This window comes from Sturnus vulgaris, chromosome 9 (genome assembly GCF_052056855.1).
Source record: "Sturnus vulgaris isolate bStuVul1 chromosome 9, bStuVul1.hap1, whole genome shotgun sequence".
In the NCBI taxonomy this organism is placed as follows: Eukaryota; Metazoa; Chordata; class Aves; order Passeriformes; family Sturnidae; genus Sturnus; species Sturnus vulgaris.
In genome coordinates this window covers 1889359-1914423 of record NC_142251.1, presented here as the reverse complement: position 1 = coordinate 1914423, position 25065 = coordinate 1889359, and the positions used below count along the sequence as shown (strand labels likewise).

General features: G+C 45.5%; 1 protein-coding gene across 1 annotated transcript in view; it reads left to right on the top strand.

The window, feature by feature from the left end:
- The window catches only part of ROR1 (ROR family WNT receptor 1), a 143875-nt gene extending 119400 nt beyond the window's left edge, over positions 1-24475 (top strand). The window contains exons 5-9 of the mRNA XM_014870512.2: positions 11380-11507; positions 12721-13038; positions 13914-14159; positions 18344-18555; positions 21449-24475. Of these exons, the coding sequence (XP_014725998.2) occupies positions 11380-11507; positions 12721-13038; positions 13914-14159; positions 18344-18555; positions 21449-22873 (2329 nt within the window). The 3' untranslated portion in view covers positions 22874-24475. The remainder of the gene's footprint in view (positions 1-11379; positions 11508-12720; positions 13039-13913; positions 14160-18343; positions 18556-21448) is intronic.
- Positions 24476-25065: the final 590 nt, after the last annotated feature.

Here is a 25065-nt window from a genome sequence, read left to right as displayed (position 1 = left end):
TTCCCTGCCAGAATCGTGGAATGGTTTGGTTTGGTTTGGTTTGGTTTGGTTTGGTTTGGTTTGGTTTGGTTTGGTTTGGTTTGGTTTGGAAGGGACCTTAAAGCTCATTCCCTGTCTCTTCCACTGTCCCAGGCTGCTCCAGCCTGGCCTTGGGCACTGCCAGGGATCCAGGGGCAGCCACAGCAAATCTGGGAATTCTCTTCCAGGGCCTCCCCACCCTCCCAGGGAGCAATTCCTTCCTAATATCCCATCTAAACTTATTATTTTTTTTCAATTTGAACTCATCTCAACCTCGACTTTAAATTTTACTCCAGGCTTCTGCAGCCTTGAGGAGACCCAGTGTTGGGGCAAGTGTTTATTCAGCCTAGTAAAACCATGAAAAATGGGAATAAATCTGTAGTGACCCAGGGGGCTTTTGTGACTTCAACAGGGTGCAAAACCTTGGGAATGAGTTTTCCTACAAGGAGAACATCACTGCTCACTCCCAGCCTGGGTAGCTCCATCACCAAGCCCTGCAGTGCAAGGGAGAAGATTATAAGGTGTTACATTATTTATCCTGATAATTAAAACCACTCCTGACGTTCCAGCTCTGGCTGTTCAAAGCAATAACCCCGGGCCACCTCAAATACTGTAAAAGGAGTTAATCATCCATTTCTGAGTGTGTCAAGTTTATTGATCTTGTTAACAGGAAAACATGTGTGGTTACCTGGGTGAGGAAGGAAAGCACTTATCATCTGAGCTGCTCTTTGGATGCTGTTATTGGTGCCTGAGCCAGCCAAGAGCAGTGCTCAGCAAAAAAATGAATCACAAATGTTACCCTGCCAGAGTTCTGCAGCCAAATTTCTCCTGTTGGTGAATTTACTTTCAACAAATAAATTTTCTCTCCATCCCGATTTTGCTCCAGATGAATGGACACATTCTTTTGTCACAGTTCTGCCCGAAGATCACTTTGCAGTCCAGTCCCTTTTCAAGGTTCACAGCTGGTTTAGAGATTTGGAAATCTTAAAGTGAGAAGGGACCATTGCAATCCCCACTGCTCTAGAACTTCTCTCCTTGCCCTCAGTTCTGATTTTTAATTAACTGGGGCACATCTATGAGGGGAAAAAAATGTGTCATGTTGATTTTATGTGTCTTTAACCTCTGGCCATGCTCGTGCATGGGGTCAGGTGCCCCTTCAGGATCCTAAATGTGCAACCACTCTTCCCTTACAGCCCAGCTCTTGACTCTGCCAGGGTGACCCTGAGAGGAATCTTTTCCATAAACTCCTGGGAATTGCCCCCAGCTCTGTCACCACCCCAAATCCTGGCTTGTTTGGGTTTTCCATTTTGCCATTCCAGCCATTCCACTGCTTTGGCCTGGGTGGGGTAAGGCCAGCAGTGATTTGGGTTTTCCCAGGATGTGTGTGAGTACAGACAGCACACAATGTCCTGCAGAGATCATGGAGAGGTTTCTTCTACAGTTCTGGGATGGAAATTGCCTCAGCCTGCCTGTGGTTAAAAGATTTGGTTTTAGCAATTCCTCTCTGATGCCTTCTTTAGCTACTTTTGGAACAGAAATGGTTTTATTGCATTTAAATGATAAATAAATGCCTTTAACTCTGCGTTATTGGTGCCAGTTCCACCATTTCCATCTTGTGACAAACAAATCTGAATTACAGCAGAAAATCTTCATCTTGGACTTGAAAGCATCATAAAGCCTCTTTGGGCAGCTCTGGTAGTTTTGGAAATCTCCTTGTCTGATTTTTGCTCCTCATGGTAATTTTTCAGCATTCATTTGAAATGTGGTGGTGTCAGTTTTTCCCCCCACAACAGGTACCAATTAACCCAGGAATATCAGATGAGGATTTGCCTTTCCAGGAGTATTCCCAACTTTTGGAGACTGGGAAAAGGAACAAGAAATAACAAAAAAAAAAAAAAAAAAAAAGATTCCAGCAGTGCTAGATGTGAGGGAAGGCTCTGGGGAGTGTTTGCTCTGCACTGGGAGCTGGGAATATTTCAGGGTCCAGTCTCAGCTGTGTGGGGATAAAGCAGAGGAACTCCCTGGGCTTCAGCTGGGTATTTTTCCATGAATAACACGGATTGTTACTCCAGCCTTGGCATTGCAGACAAAACAGGCAATCGTGGTCTTGCCAAAATAAAGTTCCTTGGCTGGATCAAAGGAGCAGCAGGGTGGGAATATCAAGGTTTCTTTTGATTTTTCAACTCTAAATGGCTCTGCTGCATGGTTGGGGGGGTGTGCCTGATTTTAAATGATGTTTGGCTTAATCCTCCAATTTTCTATGCAGTTGCAAAATCCGTGTTTTATATTACAAGACCACGATAAGAGTATTGATCTGAGAATTTCACCCACTCTGAGATAAAACCCAGCTTTCAAATTTGATCCAGTGCAACTGCTGGAGTGTGCCAGAACAGATGTTTTTAAAACAAGGTTCTAGCAACGAGTCTGTTATCTTAAATAATATTTTTCTAGTGGAAGAATGCATTAGTATCAGCCATATCATCCATCTGAGCTTATCAATACCAATTAATTTCAGATTTGCAGCTGAAATGTTGGTGGCACAGGTAGGAAGTCTGGCAGACATGCTTTAATTTGCATCAAAGCACCCCAATAATCATGTGTAAAATGCCTTAAAAAACGGTGATCCATTCCCAGTGGCACATTAACATAATTCCTTCTAATGCAAACCTCGAGGGCATTTGTATTCACAATTGCTGGCACGCTGGAATAATAAAATAAAACTACATAAAGCAATTGGGATTGTTTTATGTGTTGGGAAATATTCATAAATTCCATATCCTAAAACTTAGGTCCAGAAAAATTTGTGCATTTTCAGCCACACGAATTTTAAAATGTGCTTGTCGTGGGGGATGAAAAGTTTGTTTTTTTCACCTTGAATACCAATTATTGGCTGTAAAAAGGCTGTGGAGGGAGAGAATTTTAGATGTTTTCTACAGACTGGGCTTTTCCTTGAGTTGCTCAGACAAACAATTTAAACTTTAAAATTTAGAGTTTCAAACTGGTTGGCCTTGAAAAATTAGATGTTTCCAACAAAAAAAAAAAAAAAAAGAAAAAAAGAGTTTAGAATTTACTTAATAATTCTTTCAATGCTGCTGCCAGAAAAGAGGCAGAAAAGTGTGTTGGAACATATTCACTTTTTTGGGCTAACATGAGGAAGAGGCAGTGACTAGCTGGGTTTTGTTTTTTTTCCCTAGAAACTGAAGTTTTGGGAGGGATTTGTCCCATTTTTGAGTAGAAAACCGCTTGATTTTCACAATTCCTTCCTCAAAGCAGGATTTTCACAATTTAGGGCTGGGCATATTCTCAAGGCTAACCAAAATGTGAATAATTGAGCCCTAAATTCTGAATATTCCAGCCCTACCTCATGAAATATGAGTGCTTTGGTCCCAGGGTGGTTCCTGGAGTTTGGCTGCTCTGCTCAGGTCTGTGCAGCCTCCGGAGAGGGGGAAAATGTTTTTTATGAAAACAAACAGGTTCTCCCTCTGTGCCTTATCCCATTTCCACGAGGGCACAGGGGGACAGCTCTGCATTTCCACTGGAGCCGATTTTCCCTGCTGTTTGTTGTTTTTTTTCCTATCTCCAGAAGGATCTTTTCCACAGTTCCCACTTTGGTATTGGTGGGGATGCTCCTTTAAAGCTCTGGCAATTCCCAGCTCAGGAATTTGTGTGGCAGGAGCTGGGATTTATGATGGACCTGCAGGTTTTTTTTGTGAGCTTTCAAATGTTTTCACAGTTGTGAGGCTTGAGTAAGTAATTCACTGAGATCGACTGCTAAAAATGGGTTTGGATTCACCCCCAGCTCAGCTTTGGGATGCTCCTAAAGCCAACAATCCCAGGCTGCTGAGGAAAGCTCTGAATTCCCACCTGGAAATTCCTAGGAAGGTTCTTGAGGGAAATCTGCTGCATTTTCTTTAAGTTTCTTTAAATTTCTTTCATTTTCTGGAATTTCACACAGCCATGGGATTCTTTACATCCACAGGGATTTTAAATCCCTGCAGGGATGGGGACTGCCCCAGTTCCACTGCCTGATCACCCTTTCCATGAAAAAATTCTCCCAATATCCAACTTAAACCTCTCCTGGCACAACTTGAGGCTGTTTCCTCTCATCCTGTCCTGATCCCCCCCCCTGGCTGCCCCCTCCTATCAGGGAGATCTTTTTATCTGTGAAATAAAATTGCTAATTTTGGTAACTTCGAGCTTGCTGTTATTTTTTGCAGCAATCGTGGACTCCCATTTATTGATAGGTGCAAATTTCTGGTCAAATAATAGCTGAAACAAGCTAACATTATAGGTATTATTTTTAATTAACTTGTGCTGAGGCATGTGTTTCACTTTTAATTCAAGTGTCAGGTTTGTGAAGTCTGTTTCTCATCACGCTTAAGGTTAAAATATTAGGTCACCAGAAGAAAGAACTATTTGAGGCACAGAAGACAAATTAAATGTTAGGAGGAAGGAGAAGGGAGGGAGGAGCAGAAATAAAGCTGTGACTCCAGAAAATAAGGGAAAGCAGGAAAGAGTTAGGGAGAGATAAAATGGGCTGAAACTGATTTTGTGGGGTTCAATATTACAGGTTTTTCTGTCAGTTTGGAAGAGTTCAAAGCTGTATTTGCAGTGTCCTGATATGCAGGAAGGGTTGGGATGTTGCTTTCCAGAACATCAGAATCTGGATTTTCAGAATTTAGGGCTGGGCAACCTTCTCAAGTTCAACCAAAAATGTGCATAACTGGGCCCTAAATTCTGAATATTCCCTCCCAGCTAGGAGGGATTTGGACAAAAATAAAAAACCCTGAAGGATGTGGCCAAGCTCTTAAAGGAAATCTCCTCCCTTTGCCTTCCCAGCAGGGTGTAGGGCATGGATGAGGATGGGATGTGCTCCAGCCCCATCCATGCCCTCCCAGCTGCCCCCAGACCATCATCCCTGGGCTCTGGGGTCACTCAGGGCAGAGCAGCTGCACTTTTGTGGGGTGGGGTGGGGTGGGGCTGCCCATCCTTCCATGCCAGCCCCCCTGTCTGGAGCTCCATGCCCACGAGGGGTGGGTAATGGTGGGTGAGACCCCTGCAGCTCCAGGAGGGATTCCAGCAGGAGGGAGGGGATTTTTCTGGGAGAGCAGGCAACCTTCAAGCATGTGCAATCTTATCCTTCTTCACTGCTCTTCAAAAACTTTTCACTTTTTTTTTTTTTTTTTTTCCCCCCCCACTTCTGAGTTTCGAAATTTGGATGAGCTGAGCTTCCAAACTTTAAAACAGCTCTGTCAAACCAAACACCAGTGCCAGGAGTTTGCTGCCATTGCCAGAGCTCTGAGCCTTTGATTTCAGGCTCATCCTGAATCGTGGTGTCAGCAATCTGCCAGGAAAGATCCAAACCCTGCTCCCAGGGTTGTTCCCTAAGCAGCTGCTGAGCCCCCCCAGCCTGCAGGGAATGCACAGTGGTGTCAGCAAAGGGACATTTCAGGTGTTTGGGAGGGAAAAAAAAACATCTCTGAAGCGGAATCTCAGAGCTGATTTATTGATTTTTGATCAATTTTTAGCTCCAGTTTGTGGCCCTAATGTGGCCTCAGTGCTGATTTGGGCTCCATGGTGCAATCCCGCTGCAAATCCATTCAACAGCATCCCAAACCCACAGGAATTTTGGGTTATTTATCCATATCTGGATTGGAGGCATCATGTCAAAGCAGCCATCAGTCTGGATAGTGAGGGAACAACTAAGTAAAGGAATTCCTTAGGCAGATCTTATTTAATTATTGGTATTTTTTAATCACAGAGTCCTAGAATGGTTTGGGTTGGGGAGGACATTAAAAATCATCTTATTCCAACCCCTGCCAGAAGCAGGGACACCTTCCACTATCCCAGGCTGTACTAGCATTATTATTATTATTGTTATTATTGTTATTGTTATTATTATTAATATTATTATTATTCAGAGGTGTTGTGGGACTCTATAATGATATCAAAGCACAGCATAAAGATCTTTTTGCTTTCTGCCTCTGCTTTCCCAGTGCCCCATTCCAGCCCTGGCTGCCCTGTGCTGTGCCTTTAAAAGGGTGTCAAACAGCAGCAGCTTTTATTCCCCAGAACTTTTCCCTAAATTCCACAGTGATGTGGAAGTCTGGGCAGTTCTCTCCTTTTTACAAAGTGAAATGCAGAAATTTGCTGAAATATTATCATGAAACTGAGCCAACGTGTTCCCATTTTCCAAACGAGGCACAAGCAACTGAGTTTTGCTCTTTGGAAAATATGAGAGAATTTTATTCATCTGTTTGCTTTAAGGGAGATCTGCCAAGTCAAAACCCTTTCATTTCATCTTGTGTGAAGCTGGAATATGAGGAGGGAACAAAATATAATTTATTTAACAATGTACAAATAATTTATACAGAGAGGGGGCACTGGGTGTTCGTAACCATAAAAATAATTTATTGATGCACCTTGTAATTAATGGCAAGACAAAACTGAAAAAAAAAAAGACACTGAAAAAAAAGTCTGCAGTCTTCACCCAGAGCCAAAACTTTTCCATCTCCCCTTGGTAGATCTGGGAGATAATACAGCATTTATTTGCTTTTGTTCTTCAGATTGGTTAATTCTCATAAATAATTCTCTGCATTTACACCTTAATTCATGCTGGCTTTTGGGACACTCAGAGCGTTTGGGACTTTGTCTGCCTTGTTCTGTTCTCTCCTTTGGCCATTTTTGGTCAAGATATCCAAATTAGTCCTGTGTTTATGATTCCTTCTTTCAGGGTACTCATTTCAATCCTTCCTAAGGCAAAAAGGGGAAGAGATAAAGAAAGAAAGGAAGAAAGGAAGCAGGGAAGGAAGGAAGGAAAAGAAAGAAAGAAGGAAATCCATGGGGTGTGGTAGGAATGACCACACAATTACAGCATCTCTGGAATATGCATTTTTAATATATTGGGTTGTAAAAACAAATACAACATGATCTCACAGGTTCAGTTCTTCTATCAATATATGAAATATTTCTAAATGAACTCGTGTTAAAGCCTGGTTACAAAGCTTTTGCTGAACTGAGTTCCTGGACTTGTTGTTGGCATTTGCTGGAAATGTTTAAATCTGGGCGATTTCTTGTGATTTAGATAAAAGTTGGCAAAGAAAATTCAGGATGTTGGGAAGTGGGGTTTGACAGAGAGCCTTGCAGAGATGGTTTGTGTTTAGGAACCACTTGCAGAGGAGGTGGTACTACAGAGCCCCTCCAGGCTTAAGCAATAAAATAAATATTGCAAACTGATTGTTAATGTTTCTCTGCTCTGCCTGGTTTGCATGGGGATGTCCAAAAAGCTGCAGAAACAGAAATTCTGCCCAGTTTCAGAAAGGAGCTGCTCTGGGAGGGGGATCAGCCTCTGCATTCACTGGAGCTTCAGGCCAGGAGCAGCTGAGATAAAGAGATGGGATCAGAGAATGCTCTGGGCTGGAAGGGATTTTAAAGAGATTTTGGATGTGGACACCCTTCAAAGGTTTTCTGTGAACTTTGAGCAGTCAGATCCTCAGAGACACCTGAGCATGGTGTCAATGAGTCCTTGGTGCTATTATTACACCAAGCCAGAGGTGTTGGCACAGGGGGATCCAAAAGCAATGGGCAAGCTCCAAGATAAACATCCAGGCTGGAAGCATTGACAGAATGAAACAGAAAACAGAGTGGAAACCAAATCTGAAGAGAAAGAATCTTCAAGCCCGTGTTGTATCATCTTTTTGATCATTAAAATCCAGCACTTTTTGTCTTGTGCTGCCATCACCCAACACTCACCGTGGGGGTGCAGGCAGTGCAAGGAGCAGGGATCAGCCATGGGGCAGCTCCCAGACCCCAAATCCTGGGCTGTGGTTGGGCTGGAATTGTTCCTGTTTGCTGTCACCCCTGTTTACTGCGACCTCTGTTTGCTGCCATCCCTCTTTTCTGCCATCCCTGTTTTCCACCTGCTGTCCTCCCCACTCAGCCAGAATTTGCCCAAGTGATTAAAGTCCATCCAAAATCAGAAACGCCTCCAGGCTTGGACTGACTTCCAGTTCGTTAGGATTTAATCATTAGGATTTAAGCTCGTCTGGAAATGTTAACGCGTTAATTGCTGGATCAGGCTTAATTTCCATCCTGCTGGAGCCTTCCTTGTGCAGGATCAGGATCAAGGAGCAGGAACACATCCGAGCAGGGATGCGGTGATCCCTCACACAGAGCAGGTGAGGGATGCCAAACACGGGCTGGGGAAAGAAATGCGGACTCAGCCTTGATCCTAAGAAACCGAGGGCTGTGTTTAAAGCCAAAAACTGATAAATAGCTGTGTTTAAAGCCAAAATAGGTGTGTTTAAAACAAAAAAAAACCCGATTGCTGCGTTTGAAGCCAAAACCTGATCGGTGTGTTTAAAACAAAAAACCGATTGCTGCGTTTAAAGCCAAAAACCGATAAGTATGTTTAAGCCAAACCTGATAATAGCTGTGTTTAAAGCCAAAAACTGATCGGTGCGTTTAAAATCAAAAAGTGATCGCTGTGTTTAAAACCAGAAACGGATTGCTGTGTTGAAAGCCAAAACGCGATGAATGTGTTTAAAGCCAAAGCTGCAAATAGCTGTATTTAAAGCCAGAGCGCTGCCAGGGGGCAGCAGGAGGCGCGGAATGTGTTTCAGCTGCGGGAACCCTTCAGGTTTTTGTGGGTTTCGTGTCGGGCTCCGGCTCTGGGTTTGGGTGGGTTTTGGATGGAATGTGTGGAAAGCAGAGGGCGATCACCTCGGCAGCGTCTGTTCCGTGGGAAAAGGTTTGGGAGAGCTCCCCAAAACTGCTCAGGGAGCTGCTGTTCCCTTTTTTTGTCCCCATGAGCCCCGGAGCAGAGTCCAGGGGACCACGGAGTCCCCGGGTCCCTCTGTCATACCCTGGTGTTCCTGTTCCTTTCATTTGTTTTACCTTTCTGCCCCATTATGCAGCTGATTTCCAAAACAATCCTAAGTAGTTCCTGCTCCTCGTGAGTTACTAATCTGCAATTTTCCCTGTGTGAATTCCCTGGATGCAGCCCCAGGGCAGAGCTGGTGACATCCTGGCCCTTCCTCTTTCACTCTCATCTTCCTCTCTTGAGATTATCTGCAAAATCCCGCTCCTCTGGGATTTCCAGCCAAGGTGAGCCGGTGTCCCTGCTCGCTGCCCATCCTTCCCTCCAAAGGGAGCCTCTGTGGAATCCTTGAGTGAAATTCCAGGATAAATTTAGCCTGGAGAAAAAAGGGTTTGGAGGGGACCCCCAACAGGATGGGACAGCCGGGGGGAGTTTGGGATCTGCTCCCAGGGAAGTGGGACAGGAAGAGAGGGAATGGCCTCAGACTGGCCCAGGGGAGGCTCAGGTTGGATATTTTGGAAATTTGCTTCATAGAAAGGCTGGTCAGATACTGGCACAGTGGTGGGGTCCCCATCCCTGGAAGGATTTAAATTCCCTGTGGATCTGGAACTTGGGGACATGGTCTGTGGTGGCCTTGGCAGTGCTGGGGATGGTTGGACTCGATCTTAGCAGCCTTTTCCAACCTTAGGGATTCTATGATCCTATAATTCCATAAAATAATAATAATCAGTTAATTAGTAATATGCTATCTGGGCATTTAATGATGAGAAGATGAACTCCAGAGCCTGCAGTCGCTGTTGGGTTTTTTTCAGCTCAGGTTTCAGTTTTGCTCTTCAAGAATCGACAGAATAAAAATATTTTCACCAGAGCTGAGTCCCTGCAGGAACCCAAGGATGTGGTTGTGGATCCCTGCTGGCATCTCAGGTGTCTTTGTTACCTGAATCCTTGAGGCACCTCGACCTTCCCTTAATTATTAATGAAGAGTTTAATGGGCCGTGCTTTTGCAACCCAAAAGTGAAGGAATTTGGGGTTCCAATATTTGGGAATATCTTGGGACCATCACCCGGTGAAAGCTGGACCCTTTCCATGGATTTCCCAGTGGTGAGATTGCCGTGGAGGAGTTTTCCATCTCTCCCATCCCTCTTTCCCACCCCTTCTCCTTCCCACTCATCAATTACTGCGCTTTAATCCCTGGGGTTTGGCTTCTCCCCGTGAGCTCTGCGGGGATCCCGGGACGCTGCTCTGGGAGCTCGGCGGTGCCGGGGGATGTCTGGGATGTCCTGGAAGGAGATCCCAGCGCTTCTTCCCCACTAATCCCATTAGCCGGGGCTGGCCGAGGGGACAGCGCCTGGGAGCGGCGCACAAAGAATGGGAGACTTCAAAGAGCCCCCGTGGAATTTGCATTTCCAAGGTCTTCAGGAGGGGATGAAAGTGGCTTTTGTTAAACTTAATGGCAGAGTTGATTAAAAAAAGCTCTGATTTTTTTTTTTTTTTTTCTCTTATTAAGGCGTAGTGTGATTGCACTGTTGGGTTTTCTGTATCTGGGGGAGGGAGACTTCTGCACACACACAAAGGAAGGAACTTGTTCCCTGCCCGGCTGTCATCATCCCCAGGGATATCCCTGTATCATTTATCCGAATTTGAGGAGCTGGCTGGGTTGGGCTGGGCAGGAATAACAAAAAAAAAAAAAAAACCAAACAAAAAAAACCCAGCAAATTTTCATCAAGCACCTCCTTTTGCTGGGACCTCAAGCAGGGCCGAGGTGTCTGTGCAGAAAATTCATCCCAAAAATCTCAAAAATAGAGTGGATCCTCAAAGGAAGGAACTGGAAGGGCTGATTCATGCAGTTGGGATTTCAGAGATCATGTTCCCCTCCTCAAAACCCCACTAAAACCCCTGTTCACTGCTGATTATTCACAACACCCAGTGTCTGCCTGGCTCTTCAGTAATTTCCTTTCTTTACTTTGTTTGAAGAGCATTGGCAGATCATTTCCCATCTGGATTTCTGGATTAAATGTCTCCTATATTGCCTAAAAGAAAGCACCTAATGAAAGAAACGTGTCTGTTGAACTCCTGTGTCAGTTTTGGTTCTGTTTTAGCACCAAATGTTACCACACATGGAAGGCTGAGCAAACATTTCCTATTTCCAGGGTATGGGTGCTGGCAGAGGTTGGATTTTCTATATACACTTTAAATTCTGCTTGCATGACTCTTCCTGCTGTGTTTATCAATATTAAGCTTGGTTTAAAAATAGAAAACTATGTGTTAGCTGCTTTAAATAAACATCAATCCTATTTTTCCAGGCAGTTTATATTTCTCTTCTAATCAAGGCTGGGTGTATTTCTGAGCAGAGCCTTAAAAGCACTCATTTCATACAACATTAATGTATATTTTGGCTAAGCTGAAATGCCACTTTTTACCAGGCAGATGAAGGGGGTTGATTTAAACAAACAAATATTCAAGACCTTGTGGAATAGAAGGAAGTAATCCTAATTGTTTTCACTATTTTACAGTCACAATTGAATGTTTCTGGCTGATTTCAGGGATGAGTATGAGGAGGATGGGTTTTGCCAACCTTACAGGGGCATTGCCTGTGCCCGCTTCATTGGGAACAGAACCATCTACATGGAGTCCTTGCACATGCAGGGGGAAATAGAAAATCAGATTACAGGTGAGTAAAAACTCCTTGGCTGCTTCCTCACTGAGTTACCTGCTCCCAAAAAGCTGCTGGAGTTTTATGAACAGCAATGTTATTTTGCTTTGGGCTTTATTCCCTCTTGCCATGAGTTTGTTTGGGTGTTTCTGCTCCTCCAGCTCATCCCAAAACACCTAAAAAAAAGATTTTTCAAGGAGAAGGGGCTGTGTGTTTCCAGCTTCTGGGAGACTCAGTGCTGCTGTTACCCCAGCAGGTTTTGATAACAAAGGGGGACCAGCTTTAGTTGGTTTTAAGTGTCTGGGATAATTCAGGTGCTGGGAAAAGCTGCATAAAAATGCAGCAAGTTGTGGTTTTCCTTGGGGTTTAGGGGAGAACCAGTTGCCATTGTTTTTGTGGGATGTCCTGATGGGGTTGCTGAATTCACAGATATCATAGATATCATGATGTTCTCTATTTTTCATATAAATTAACTTGGCCTGATCCTAGCCCTGGTAATCATCTCTATATTCAGATAGAATTTTTTTCTTGCTGTCAGAATATCCCAAATTTCTCTTCTCCCTTTGTCTCCAAACACTGCCAGCATTGCAAAAAAAAAAAAATAAAAAAAAAATGAAAAAGGCTTCCTTTCCCCAAGAAAGGCAAGGTGGAGCCACCAGTTCATAATCTTCCAGCATTTAGTTTGCAAAATTCTTTGGGATTGTATGAAAGTTGTCACCTTCCACGAAGGAACCAGTGCAGGAATTTGGGGTTTACCTGTTGGGCTTCCAAATATTACATGAATTTGTAAATTATTCTAAGTTATTTGGGAGGAAAAAAAGGGAAAATAAAAGGAATAATTATAGGAGTAATTGAAGGAATAATAATGTTTGGGGGTTGGGTAATAAGCTTAGCAGTTTGGATCAATTCTTCCTTGCTTTTGCTCCTAATTCTATCTCACAACAAAAAAATGAGTATATTGAAAGTAACAAACCAAAACTAGAACATTTATTGGTGCATTGGCCAGAAATCAAACTAAACCAAGACAATCCCATGATGCAAACCTGACGTATTTTCCCTTGTCAGTGCAATCAGCATGGTTAATAACTTCCAGTGTAATTAGTGCTGAGCATTCCCATCCACCACCTGCAGTGGGGAGCGAGGGTTTTACTGGGAAGGCAACAACAGCACAGGGAAAACATTGCCAAGTGAAAACCTGGTGTGTTTTTTTTGTTTGTTTTTTTTTTCGCAGCTGCCTTCACCATGATCGGCACCTCGAGCCATCTGTCAGATAAATGCTCCCAGTTTGCCATCCCCTCCCTGTGCCACTACGCCTTCCCCTACTGTGACGAGACCTCCTCTGCTCCCAAACCTCGGGATCTGTGCCGGGATGAGTGTGAGATCCTGGAGAATGTGCTCTGCCAGACCGAGTACATCTTTGCCAGGTCCAACCCCATGATCCTGATGAGGTTGAAGCTGCCCAACTGTGAGGATCTGCCCCAGCCCGACAGCCCCGAGGCTGCCAACTGCATCCGCATCGGCATCCCCATGGCTGATCCCATCAATAAAAGTAAGTGGGAAATGTCTGCTGTTCCATGGGAAAGGTGCTGCTGTGCCAGCGCTGCCTGCTGGTGTTGTTTCAGCTCAGGTTTTCAGTTTTGCTCTTCAAGAACCGACAGAATAAAAATATTTTCACCAGAGCTGAGTCCCTGCAGGACTCAAGGATGTGGTTGTGGATCCCTGCTTGTATCTCAGGTGTCTTTGTAGCCTGAATCCCTGAGGCACCTCAACCTTCCCTTGGGCTATTAATGAAGAGTTTAATTGGCAGTTAAAGGTCCTGCTTTTGCAACCCAGATTCCAATGTGCTTGGGAATATCTTGGGACCATCACCCAGTGAAAGCTGGACCCTTTCCATGGATTTCCTGGTGGGGAGATGTCACTGTGTAGGCAGGCACGACACACAAAGGGCACACTATACTTCAGGAGGCTCATATCTATTTATTACAATTTTGCACCAACTTTTATACCCTCTATACAGTTTACAATTTCTTATTGGTCACAATTAGTCAACATGGCAGTCATTGGTGGAAAACTCTCCATCCCTATTCTTTCTAAACATTTCTAAAAATACTTTCCACAGCTGTGGGGTTTTTTTCCCCCCTGGTTCTTCTCTTCTCTTCTCTTCTCTTCTCTTCTCTTCTCTTCTCTTCTCTTCTCTTCTCTTCTCTTCTCTTCTCTTCTCTTCTCTTCTCTTCTCTTCTCCTCTCCTCTCCTCTGTCTTCATGCCAACACCCTTGGTCAGAGAAAACTTCTCGAAACAAATCTCATCCATTAACCCTCTCTAACCCACGGACCAACTGGGGTCCTACTATAGTGAGCTGGCCGTGGAGGTGTTTTCCATCTCTCCCATCCCTCCACACTCCTCAGTGTTGTTTGTCTTTGCAGATCACAGGTGCTACAACAGCACGGGCGTGGATTACCGGGGCACGGTGAGCGTGACGCGCTCGGGGCGGCAGTGCCAGCCCTGGAACTCTCAGTACCCCCACACCCACACCTTCACTGCTGCCAGGTACCCCGAGCTCAACGGGGGCCACTCCTACTGCAGGAACCCTGGCAACCAGAAGGATGCCCCGTGGTGCTTCACCTTGGATGAGAACTTCAAGTCGGAGCTCTGCGATGTCCCGGCCTGTGGTAAGGCCTGGGTTGGGTTGGGTTGGAGTTTGGGGGCAAAAAGGGGAAGGGTTTGGCACAAAGTGTCCTTGGTGAGTCCCTGGGGAATGGTTTGGCACAAAGTGTCCTTGGTGAGTCCCTGGGGAATGGTTTGGCACAAAGTGTCCTTGGTGAGTCCCTGGGGAATGGTTTGGCACAAAGTGTCCTTGGTGAGTCCTTGGGGAAGGGTTTGGTGCACAAAGTGTCCTTGGTGAGTCCCTGGGGATGGATTTGGTGCACACAGTGTCCTTGGTGAGTCCCTGGAGGCAGAGCTGCAGGAAAGGCTGGCTGGCCCTTCTCTAAGGTCACTTTGCTGCCCCTGCAGTGACAAAGTGGTGGCATGAAAATCATTTCCTGGGGAGTGGCTGTGCACTGCCAGCTCGGGTGTTCCTGACTTTCCAGGTTGCTGTTCCAATCAGTACAAATCCTTAGGGCAAATTAAATCATGGAAACATGGAATTGTTTAGGTTGGAAAAGTCCTCGAGTCCAACCATCCCAGCACTGCCAAGGCCACCACTGCCTCATGTCCCCAAGTGCCACATCCACACAGCTTTTAAATCCCTTTTCAAATTCCTTTTTAGACTCCAGCACTGCTGTGCCAAGGCTGGATAACTCTTTCAGTGACAAAATTTTCCCTCATGTCCAATCTAAACATCCTCTGGTGTGACTTGAGGCCATTCCCTCTCCTCCTGTCCCTGTTCCCAGATCCCAAATCCCCCCGGCTGTCCCCTCCTGTCAGGGAGTTGTGCAGAGCCACAAGGGCCCCCCTGAGCCTCCTTTTCTCCAGGCTGAGCCCCCCCAGCTCCCTCAGGGATTCTCCAGCCCCTTCCCAGCTCTGTTCCCTTCCCTGGACACACTCCAGCCCCTCCATGGCTTTCTTCTTGTGAGGGGCCCAAAAATAGGGAGAGGGTTTGAGATGCAGTGATAGAGCCCAGACTATCTGCCTTCCCCCTGATCTACCCTTTCAGTAAGAACATAATTTAGATCTCATTTTGGCATCGATTCCCATCTTTCCATTAATTGAAAAAGACTTTGGAGCAGACTCAGAACATGTCTCACTGCAGGAATGTTCATAACCATAACCAGAAAAAATTTAATTTGGTTCTGGCTATGGAGCAGGAACATCAAAGGTATCTCATTTCCGAGGGGAAAGGTAAATGTTACTGTGACAACTTGTAGGCAGCATCAAATTTTGTGTGAAACTTTGAATTTCCATAACATTTCTGGGTGCATTTCTGGCGTGTCCATGCAAATAGCTGTATTTTTTTCCTTGGCCTGTAATCAATATTGTTATTTCTACATGCAGATGTAGAAATTAGGACACATTTTTTCAGGTCTTCCATTCACTTCCTCCCAGGTCTCTGAAAAGCAGGATCAAATGAGAGCTGAATCTCCCTTTTTGTTCATTTTGCAAGCCCAAAATGCAGCCAGGGCAGTTCTGTAAACACAAACTTCAATTCTATTTTAGAGGATCTCACCTCTATTTCTTAAACAAGGCCTGAACAGTTCTGGCAGTGCTGGTTTAAGAGTTGGACTTGCTGATCTCTGAGGGCTTTCCCAACCTCAACAATTCTGTGATTTTCCCCACACTTTTCAAATCCTGTATCTCTTCTGCTGTTATTTCAACAAAAATAACAAAAACCTATCCTGGAGATTCTTGTGCCAGTCCCCTCTAGCTGGGCTCTGAGATGCCAGGCCTGGCTCAGCTTTTGATCTGGGATACCAGGACTTTTTTGGAGCCAAATTCTCTGATTTTCAAGCTTTGCTTGATAATAACTGAGATAGGCTGGCTGAGCTGGAGAATTCCTGACAAAGGTTTTAATTGCCAAAACCTCTCACTGCTGCCTTAAATGGTACTCCTTGTTCTGTGGCTTTATTATTCTAAATACAAACAGAGCTGGGATCAGGTGAGCAGTAATTGAATTGTTAAGTGCTAATCTGCATATTAAAACCAGAATTCTGTGTGGGACTTGCATTCTGCCGGTTTTGCACTGGCTGAAAGAGCCATTTCAGGCCCATTTTAATCAGCATTGTGCATTCTGCCTCACCAGGACATGCCTAGATGGGAAATGGATTTAATTAGGGTGGCTCCCAAGAAGCCCATTAACCTAATGAGGCTTCACAGCAGGGGCTGCTACTTAATAAGAATAATAATTGCTTTTGACTGGAATAGCTCAGGTGATGAACTGGTGCCCAGGTCTCCCTCTGCCTCGTGCTGCTGCTTTCTTTTCCTTTCTTCAACTGTATCTCACAAGCTGGCAGAGATTTATTTCATCAGGAGTTTGTCAACCCGATTGTGGGGAGATGTGAAACACGGGGTAATTCGAGCATGAGGCTTAGCAAAGCCAAGCCTAAGAAGGTTGGGAAGGGCAGTGTGTGAATCCTTGCCTCTCTGGGAACAAGAAAAATGTCCTGGCCATGGTGCTTTAGTCCTCTCCTGTTTCCCAAAGGCTGTAGGAATATTTGGGCTACCTCTCCTCTCAATTAAAAACCAGATGGCACAAGTTAATCAGAGAGGAATGATCAGAGAGGAGCGTGGGGAGAGCAGAGGACAGCGTGAGCCTGAAAGAGGAGAGGGGTTATGCAAAGTGACATCCAGAACCATTTGAACTTTGCCTCTGTCACAATTTGAGTCGAGCCCAAGCTTCAGATCAAGTTCATGTTTAATGAAGTGCATAAAAGAGATGTGTGTGGGCCGCTAAGCACTTGTACAAATCCAGCCTGGAAAACACAGACAAACAAACTGGAGTGACCCTGCAGGGACAATAAAACATTCCCCGTCCTCCCAGAGTCCCTAAGGCAGCCTCAGGCATTCCCAATTCCCTTGGAAACAGCCAGGGCAGCCTGGGCTCCGGGATCCTGAGTTCCCCTGTAGTGAGAGAGTTCATCCGGCTGTAATTCCACCCTAAACCTTGGCAATGCTCCTGGATGGGGAATCTGAGCCTGTCCCTGTCCCTCTGCCAGGAGCCCTTGGGATGGGAGATCTGTCCCTGTCCCTGTCCTTGTCCCTGTGCTGGGAGCAATCAGGATGGGGGATCTGTCCCTGAGCCTGTCCCTGAATCACTCAGGATTGAGGATCTGTCCCTGGATCTCTCAGGATGGAGGATCTGCCCTGTCCCTGGATCTCTCAGGAGGGGGATCTGTCCCTGTCCCTGGATCTCTCAGGATGGGGGATCTGTCCTTGTCCCTGGATCTCTCAGGATGAGGGATCTGTCCTATCCCTGTCCCTGGATCTCTCAGGATGGAGGATCTGTCCTTGTCCCTGGATCTCTCAGGGTGGAGGATCTGTCCCTGTCATCCCAGCGGGGGCTCCCTGAGCTCCTCCCAACTCCTCTCTCCCCTCCCGCTGCTTCTCCCCCTGCAGCGTTTCCCGGGAAGGCGGAGCCATGCAGGGGATGCAGGGCTGGGTACCCTGGGCAGTGACAAGGAGAGGATCCTGTTTCCAAAATGCTCTGGGAAGATCCCTGAGAGGGAGCAGGGATTGCAGGGAGCCTTTGGAGTGTGTTCCACCATCCTGCAGATTCCTCCCTCTCATCCCTGCTCCAGCTTTCCTGGCACCCACACTGCTTCTCTGCTTCTGCTCCTACTGAACTGCTCTTTTTTCACTTCCATCTGCTTGGATCCATTCCTTTTTGGTGGAAAAGGAATGGCTGAACCTTTAAAGGGAGGCAGCTCTATCCAGAGTGTCCTCCTTTAAATTGTCTCAAAATATGGAGTTTGTATTCCCAACAGAATGGTCTGACATGGAAGGGACCTTAAAAATCTTTTAGTTCCAACTCGCTGCTGTGGCAAGGGCACCTTCCACAAGCTTCTTCCATAAGGTGTTTTAAAAATTCCCTTTTCTGTGGATCTGTGTTAAGCCAAGACTTAATTTCAGCCCAAGCCAAGGCCAGCTCACAGCATTCCACTGTTTCCTGCCCATCAGTAGGTTTGACCTGACAGGGACAGCTCCTGTGTGTCCTCACAGAACTGTTACTCCACAAAATAATTTTTCCATTTAATATTAATGTAATCAAACAGCATTAAAGTGGATTTCAGCAAGATAAAAAGGATGTTTTATTCTTTTTAACCCTTTTAGCTGACCCAGGGATATGTTTGACTCTGTGAGATGCTTCATTCCTTTGTTGTTTTTTTTTTGTTGTTGTTTTTTTTTCTTTCTGAACCAGATTACAAGGATTCCAAGGAAAAGAACAAAATGGAAATCCTGTACATCCTGGTGCCAAGTGTCACCATCCCCCTGGCCATAGCCTTGCTCTTTTTTTTCATCTGCATCTGTCGCAACAACCAGAAATCCTCATCCCCTCCAGTGCAGAGGCAGCCAAAACACGTCCGGGGGCAGAACGTGGAGATGTCCATGCTCAACGCCTACAAACCAAAGGTAAACCCAAATTTCTGCTCCCACACTCTCTGTCTCCACAGGCAGGGAGGGAAATGCTTCCAACAACCCAGCACTGAAATATTCAGGTGGTTCCCAGCCTTGTGATTTGTGTGATTTTTGTAGGGAGGGTTTTCTCAGCAGCAGCAGCAGCAGCGTGTGCTGGGCCAAGGGGGTAATTCCTGTGTTCTGTGGAGAAATAATGGAGTTTTTGTGTGATAAAGCAAGGAAGCTCTTCCTGAAGCATCTCTAAAACACCTCGTTTAAGTGAGGGAGTAATGCAGGTAAAGATGTGATATTCAGCATTTCCTCAGGAGAGCTTTTCATGGCTCTGCTCAGTTCATCTGTCACCTTTCACTCAGCTAAAAATCACCTTTGGAAAGATTTGTTCCTTGGTTTTTCAGGCTTACCCATGGCCTCAGTTAAAAGCAGAAATGACCAAAACAGCCCCAAAACTCTGCCTGCAGCACAGCTCCTGCTGCTGGTGTTTGGCTTCACCACAGCCCCACGTTCAGGAAGAATTTTAAAAATCATTTTGATTTAAATGTGATCAGCCTCGTGGCCCTGATTTCCTGGTGGGATGTGCAGAGCTGGCTGTGTCACCCAGGCCAGGGCTGGAAATGCCTCCTGCCATCCACAGGCACAGGAATTCCCTGGAAAAACATTTTCCCTGTGTTTCACACCATGCCAAGGCTCTTGATCCTTCCAGCTCAGGATATTTTATGGTTCTTCAAGAACTTGATTGGCTTTGTTCATTTGGAATTTGGTGGGCTTTGTTCTTTTGAAGCATTTTAGAGTGATAAAAACCTGTATTTCAATCCCACACACACTGGCCTGGTGAATTTATCTTCATTTTCCTTGGAAGTTCCCAATTCCAGCTTTCCTGTACAGCTTGGAGTAGCTTTATCTCAAAATGTTGGTAGCAGGAAAAAAAACTTTTAATAAAGTCAGTGTCCAAACTGCATCTTGCATCCAATCTCCTGGAATATTTTGTTAAATTCGGAGTTGCTTCTTGTTCTGCTGGGAATTTGGGGTTCAGTCCTGGCTAAACTGAAGGTAATGGGAATCCCTTTTATTATAATTATATAATATATAATTATATCATTATTATAATTATCCTTTTATTGAGGATGCAATTCCCACCTTTTCTGCTGAGACATACAGCACAGGAAAGCAGAAATTCCTGCAAGTGTTTGGAAATATTGACCACTCTCTTTCCTTTTCCAATTTGCAAGTCATGTGCTGCAAGAATATTTTTATTTTATTTATGCTAATTCAGGATTTTCCCACTGGGAAAGCCAGCTCTCCCTGTCTCCAGTGTTTTGATTGCCTTTCAAACAATATTTTCAAGGAAAGGAAATGGAATCTTATTTTTAAAATTGATGTCAGCTTTGGGTGAAAACACATTTAAGCTTCAAGCTCCCACTGAGGCAGTTGTTTGCTTGGATAAATAGGAATGTTAGCATTTCCTGCAGTTTTAAGGGATTTTAATTGCCTTCAAAAATATAATAAATTAAGGACATCTTGTCCTGGAGCTGCAGAAGAGGTGGAAGGGGTTGGGTTTCCCTCTCCCCTGACCTGCTGCCTCTTGTGTATTTTACACTTCCCTACATTTTGGACACCCGTGTGTGACAAATACTTGTCAAACAAAAGCTGAGCAGATTTACAACTGCTTCACTCCAAATGAGCCCTTCCTGCCAAAACTTTATGACTTCATTTTCTTCCCCCAGTTTTCCACTCTGTTGGTTCAAACAGACAGACCCAGGCTCAGGTCAGACAGAGGTCATTTCACTTTCATTACTAAAATATAATTTACAATATGCCAGACCTAAACAAGTTTTAGCCTAAAGGATTTGGGTAATATAAACCATCTGTTCCTCAACAATATAGCTAATTTCCTGCCATCACTGTGCAGTCTACTGGGCTGCCTGCTTAAATGGCATCATTATTATTATTATTATTATTATTATTATTATTATTATTATTATTATTATTATTATTATTACTACTGCAGTGTTTGTCTAAAGGTAATAAGTGATCAATACAATTAGAACTAATTCATGCTAAAACAGCTTTTTTTCCCATGATTATTTGAAATGTCAGGTTTTTTTCCCACACTGCCACTGGAAAGCTGGCCTTGCATGATTTCAGGAATGCAAATGGCAATGTTTACACTAATTTACAGAACCTAGATCCCAAACTCATTAACCTTAAATTACTACCTGTGGATTTACTGAGGGCCCTAAACGAGTGGGTTTGGGTGTTACAAGCACAAGTGGAAGTTGGGAATAATTCAGGTTCTTTATGGCCCAGGAGTGAATATCTGCGCACCAAAGGGCAATAAATGTTTAAAAGGTTTGCCTTTCTCCTTTGAGAAACTCACTGTCAGAGTTTCAGGATGGAACAGAAATGGTGGGAACTGAAACAGACTCTGCTCTACCTGCAAGGGTTAACAGCAAAGTCAAGGGAGAATTGGCTCCAAGGGCACGGTTTTTAAAACAAAACCATTTTTTTTTCCCTGCTAAAACTCCAAGGCCTGGCTCAGAAAACATTTCATGGACCTCTTAGAGCATGGGAATTGCCTCAATTCCTGAAATTAGTCACATTCAATCAGAAGTACAGCAATGCCCAAGGCCAAGTGCCGAGATGCTGATGGTTCCTGCATATTTTGGGGATCCAATACTTGTATCTGACCTAGTGGGGAGGATGGGAAGGAATTCCTTCTCTTACCCTTTGGAGCGTGGTGATCCATTTGGATCCTGCTGTTGTGGGGGAATCGTTGTGTGCATCTCCTTGGCTGCCACACATCCTGCACGGAGAGATTTCCCTTTCAGAAGTGCCCTGGGTGTTTTCAGTGCTGATGTGTCGCTGGTGTTTTCCTCCCCCCCCACCTCAGAGCAAAGCCAAGGAGCTGCCGCTCTCCGCCGTTCGCTTCATGGAGGAGCTGGGGGAATGCGCTTTTGGGAAGATCTACAAGGGCCACCTCTACCTGCCGGGCATGGACCACGCCCAGCTCGTGGCCATCAAGACCCTCAAGGACTTCAACAACCCCCAGCAATGGGCGGAATTCCAGCAGGAAGCGTCGCTGATGGCCGAGCTGCACCACCCCAACATCGTGTGCCTGCTGGGGGTGGTGACCCAGGAGCAGCCCGTGTGCCTCCTGTTCGAGTACACCAACCAGGGCGACCTGCACGAGTTCCTGGTCATGCGCTCGCCGCACTCCGACGTCGGCTGCAGCAGCGACGAGGACGGCACCGTCAAATCCAGCCTGGACCACGGCGACTTCCTGCACATCGCCGTGCAGATCGCCGCCGGCATGGAGTACCTGGCCGGACACTTCTTCGTGCACAAGGACCTGGCGGCCCGCAACATCCTGATCGGGGAGCAGCTCCACGTGAAGATCTCCGACCTGGGGCTCTCCAGGGAGATCTACTCCGCTGATTATTACAGGGTGCAGAACAAGTCGCTGCTGCCCATCCGCTGGATGCCGCCCGAGGCCATCATGTACGGCAAGTTCTCCTCCGACTCCGACATCTGGTCCTTCGGGGTGGTGCTGTGGGAAATCTTCAGCTTCGGCCTCCAGCCCTATTACGGGTTCAGCAACCAGGAGGTGATCGAGATGATCCGGAAGCGGCAGCTGCTGCCGTGCTCCGAGGACTGTCCCCCCAGGATGTACAGCCTGATGACGGAGTGCTGGCACGACCTGCCGTCCCGCCGGCCGCGCTTCAAGGAGATCCACGCCCGCCTGCGCTCCTGGGAGGGCCTGTCCAGCCACACCAGCTCCACCACGCCCTCGGGGGGCAACGCCACCACGCAGACCACATCCCTGAGCGCCAGCCCCGTCAGCAACCTCAGCAACCCCAGGTACCCCAACTACATGTTCCCAGCTCAGGGCATCCCCCAGGGCCAGCTGGCGGGGTTCATGGGGCCTCCCCTGGCTCAGAACCAGCGCTACATCCCCATCAACGGCTTCCCCATCCCGCCGGGCTACGCCGCCTTCCCCGCGCCCCACTACGCCCCGCAGGCTCCCCCCAGGGTCATCCAGCACTGTCCCCCTCCCAAGAGCCGCTCCCCCAGCAGCGCCAGCGGCTCCACCAGCACGGGCCATGTCACCAGCCTGCCGTCCTCGGGCTCCAACCAGGAAGCCAACATTCCCCTGCTGTCCCACATGGCCATTCCCAGCCACCCCGCGGGCATGGGCATGGCGGTGTTTGGCAATAAAACTCAAAAACCCTACAAAATGGACTCCAAGCAGTCGTCCCTGCTGGGGGACTCCAGCATGCACGGACCCAACGACTCGGTGATTTCGGCGGAGTTGTAAATACGCGAGGCCTTTTTGTAAATAGGACTCTTCACACGGAAGGGGGAGGAAAGATGATTTTTTTTTTTTTTCTATTCAAATATTTTATTAAAGATCCTTTTCTGGTTGTTGTTGTTGTTGTTGTTGGACAGACGTTGCAGCAAAAGTGTCTTCTGTGAAGTTTCACTGCTCGCCAGGATGGGCAGGCACAACCAGACAGATCCTCCTGGTGGGAATCCTCAGCCTCGGCCACGTCCCTCCAAACGCCACCGACAACTCAAAGAGGGAATTTGAGGGTTTTTTTTAAAAACAAAAACATTTTATCCGACGCTTTTTCGCAGCTTTTTAAACCTCCGGCGTGGTTTAAATCACAGGAACTTTTTTTTTCTAATACTGAAAACCGTATTTTAATATTTGTCTCTTTTTTTAGGAGATGCAAAGATTCGGAGATCTGGGTGTGCAATTTCAGTGCCAATAGGGAAAATATTTGTAAATGTTTGCGGTCGAGGGTTGTGTTTCAAATGTACGATCTGAGAGCTGAATCAATTACTTCAGGTGGGATTTTGGTCTTTGGTTTAGCTGGGAGTCTGAGCTCAGATTCAGACCAAAAAAAAAAAAAAAAAAGTCATTTATGTGACAGCACAAATGCTGGAGTTATCAGCTTGCAGTCTACAGACCTCATCTGCTGCTGGCTGCTAAGGACAGCTGGAGTTCTTAAGGAATTGCCTTAAAGGAAATGAAATTAAAGGGCTTTAATTTCAGAACCTGAAATTCTTCAAAGATACCATTTCATGACCTAGTCGCTCAAGCAGGAATTTTGTATCCTTTTGTTGCTATGCAACTGTGTAATGGAAAAACGCCAAACCACGATTTTCTAAATGACAATCAGTTTTCCCAGGAATATTTATTGTGTCATTGCAGTGACTCTGACTCCAGTAACCCTGGAAAAAGGGAGACTCGCATTCCATCAGGCAGCAAATCCATCGATAGCAATTGTGTCTAATAATGTGAATTAGTGCTGATTTTCCACTTAGAAATGCACCATTTGTGTCATTAAAAAACCCATTCAGGTAGAACCAATCGAGATTCTTCATTTGAAACCACTTTAATGAGTTACACACGTGCTGTGTACGGTACATTTTCCACAGACTCTTTTTTTTTGTACTGAAAAATATTTTTATTGTCCACAAAAACAATCTTTTTGCTCAGTTGACAATGTTGTATAATAGGACTTTATTTTTATCTTTTTGCACAGAAGTGTGATGATGTTTTTGTACAGCAGAAGTGAAAATACATCTCTGCATTTTATAACTTGGGCTGTTTCTTTTGATTTTTACCCTGATGTAGATGTTCCTGAAATATATTATGGTGATACTCAGCCACTACCTTATACAAATATCTTTCTTTGTTTTCACTGCATGCGTTTAATCACTGTATTACTTGATGATTGAGTTGTTAATTACGGGCATTTCAATTAGGCAAGCATGGAAAAAAAAAATAATGTAACAACAAAGGCTATTTTATAATTGAGATATGTGCATTTTTGTATTTCACGTGCCAGAGATGATATTAAACACTGATTATTTTATGCTGCTGTTTATTAAAACATTGTTTTACCACCAACACATGGGCATTTCCTCCATGCTGAAGGACCTGGAAGGATTTCCCTCCCCTGGCTCCCAGTTACCAGGGAAGCTGAGCTGGTATCAGCCAGGCATCCTTTAATCAGGAATTAGGAATAACCTAATCCTTAAGGAGCAGCAGTGGGATCATAAAATAATCCCTCACACACTTTGTGGTTTTATGTTCAGTTTGAGGTTTTTTTTCCTTTATTTCAAAGCTGGGTCCTTGAGGTTAAAGTATTTTTAGATGTGAACCAGCTCAGAACAGCACACCTGGAAAGCCTTGGGAAGAGCTCCCTCTCAGCAGGAAAATCTGGGAATTCTGAGGCTGAAATCACAGTCTGGCTCACACCTGATGCAAAGGGAGCTAACACAGAGAGGCAGGAACTCCTCAGGGAGAGATGAGAGGGAAAAACCTAAAGAAACTGGTGAGGTAATGTGGAAAATAAATGGTGCCAGGAATGAAGGAATCGCTCCTCAGGTGGGAATGCAGACATGGGATGAAAGCTGCTTTTGTGGCAAACAAAGGGAGAGGGAATATTCCAGATGCTAAATCATCATCCCTTCCTCCTTCAAGGAGAGAGCACAGCC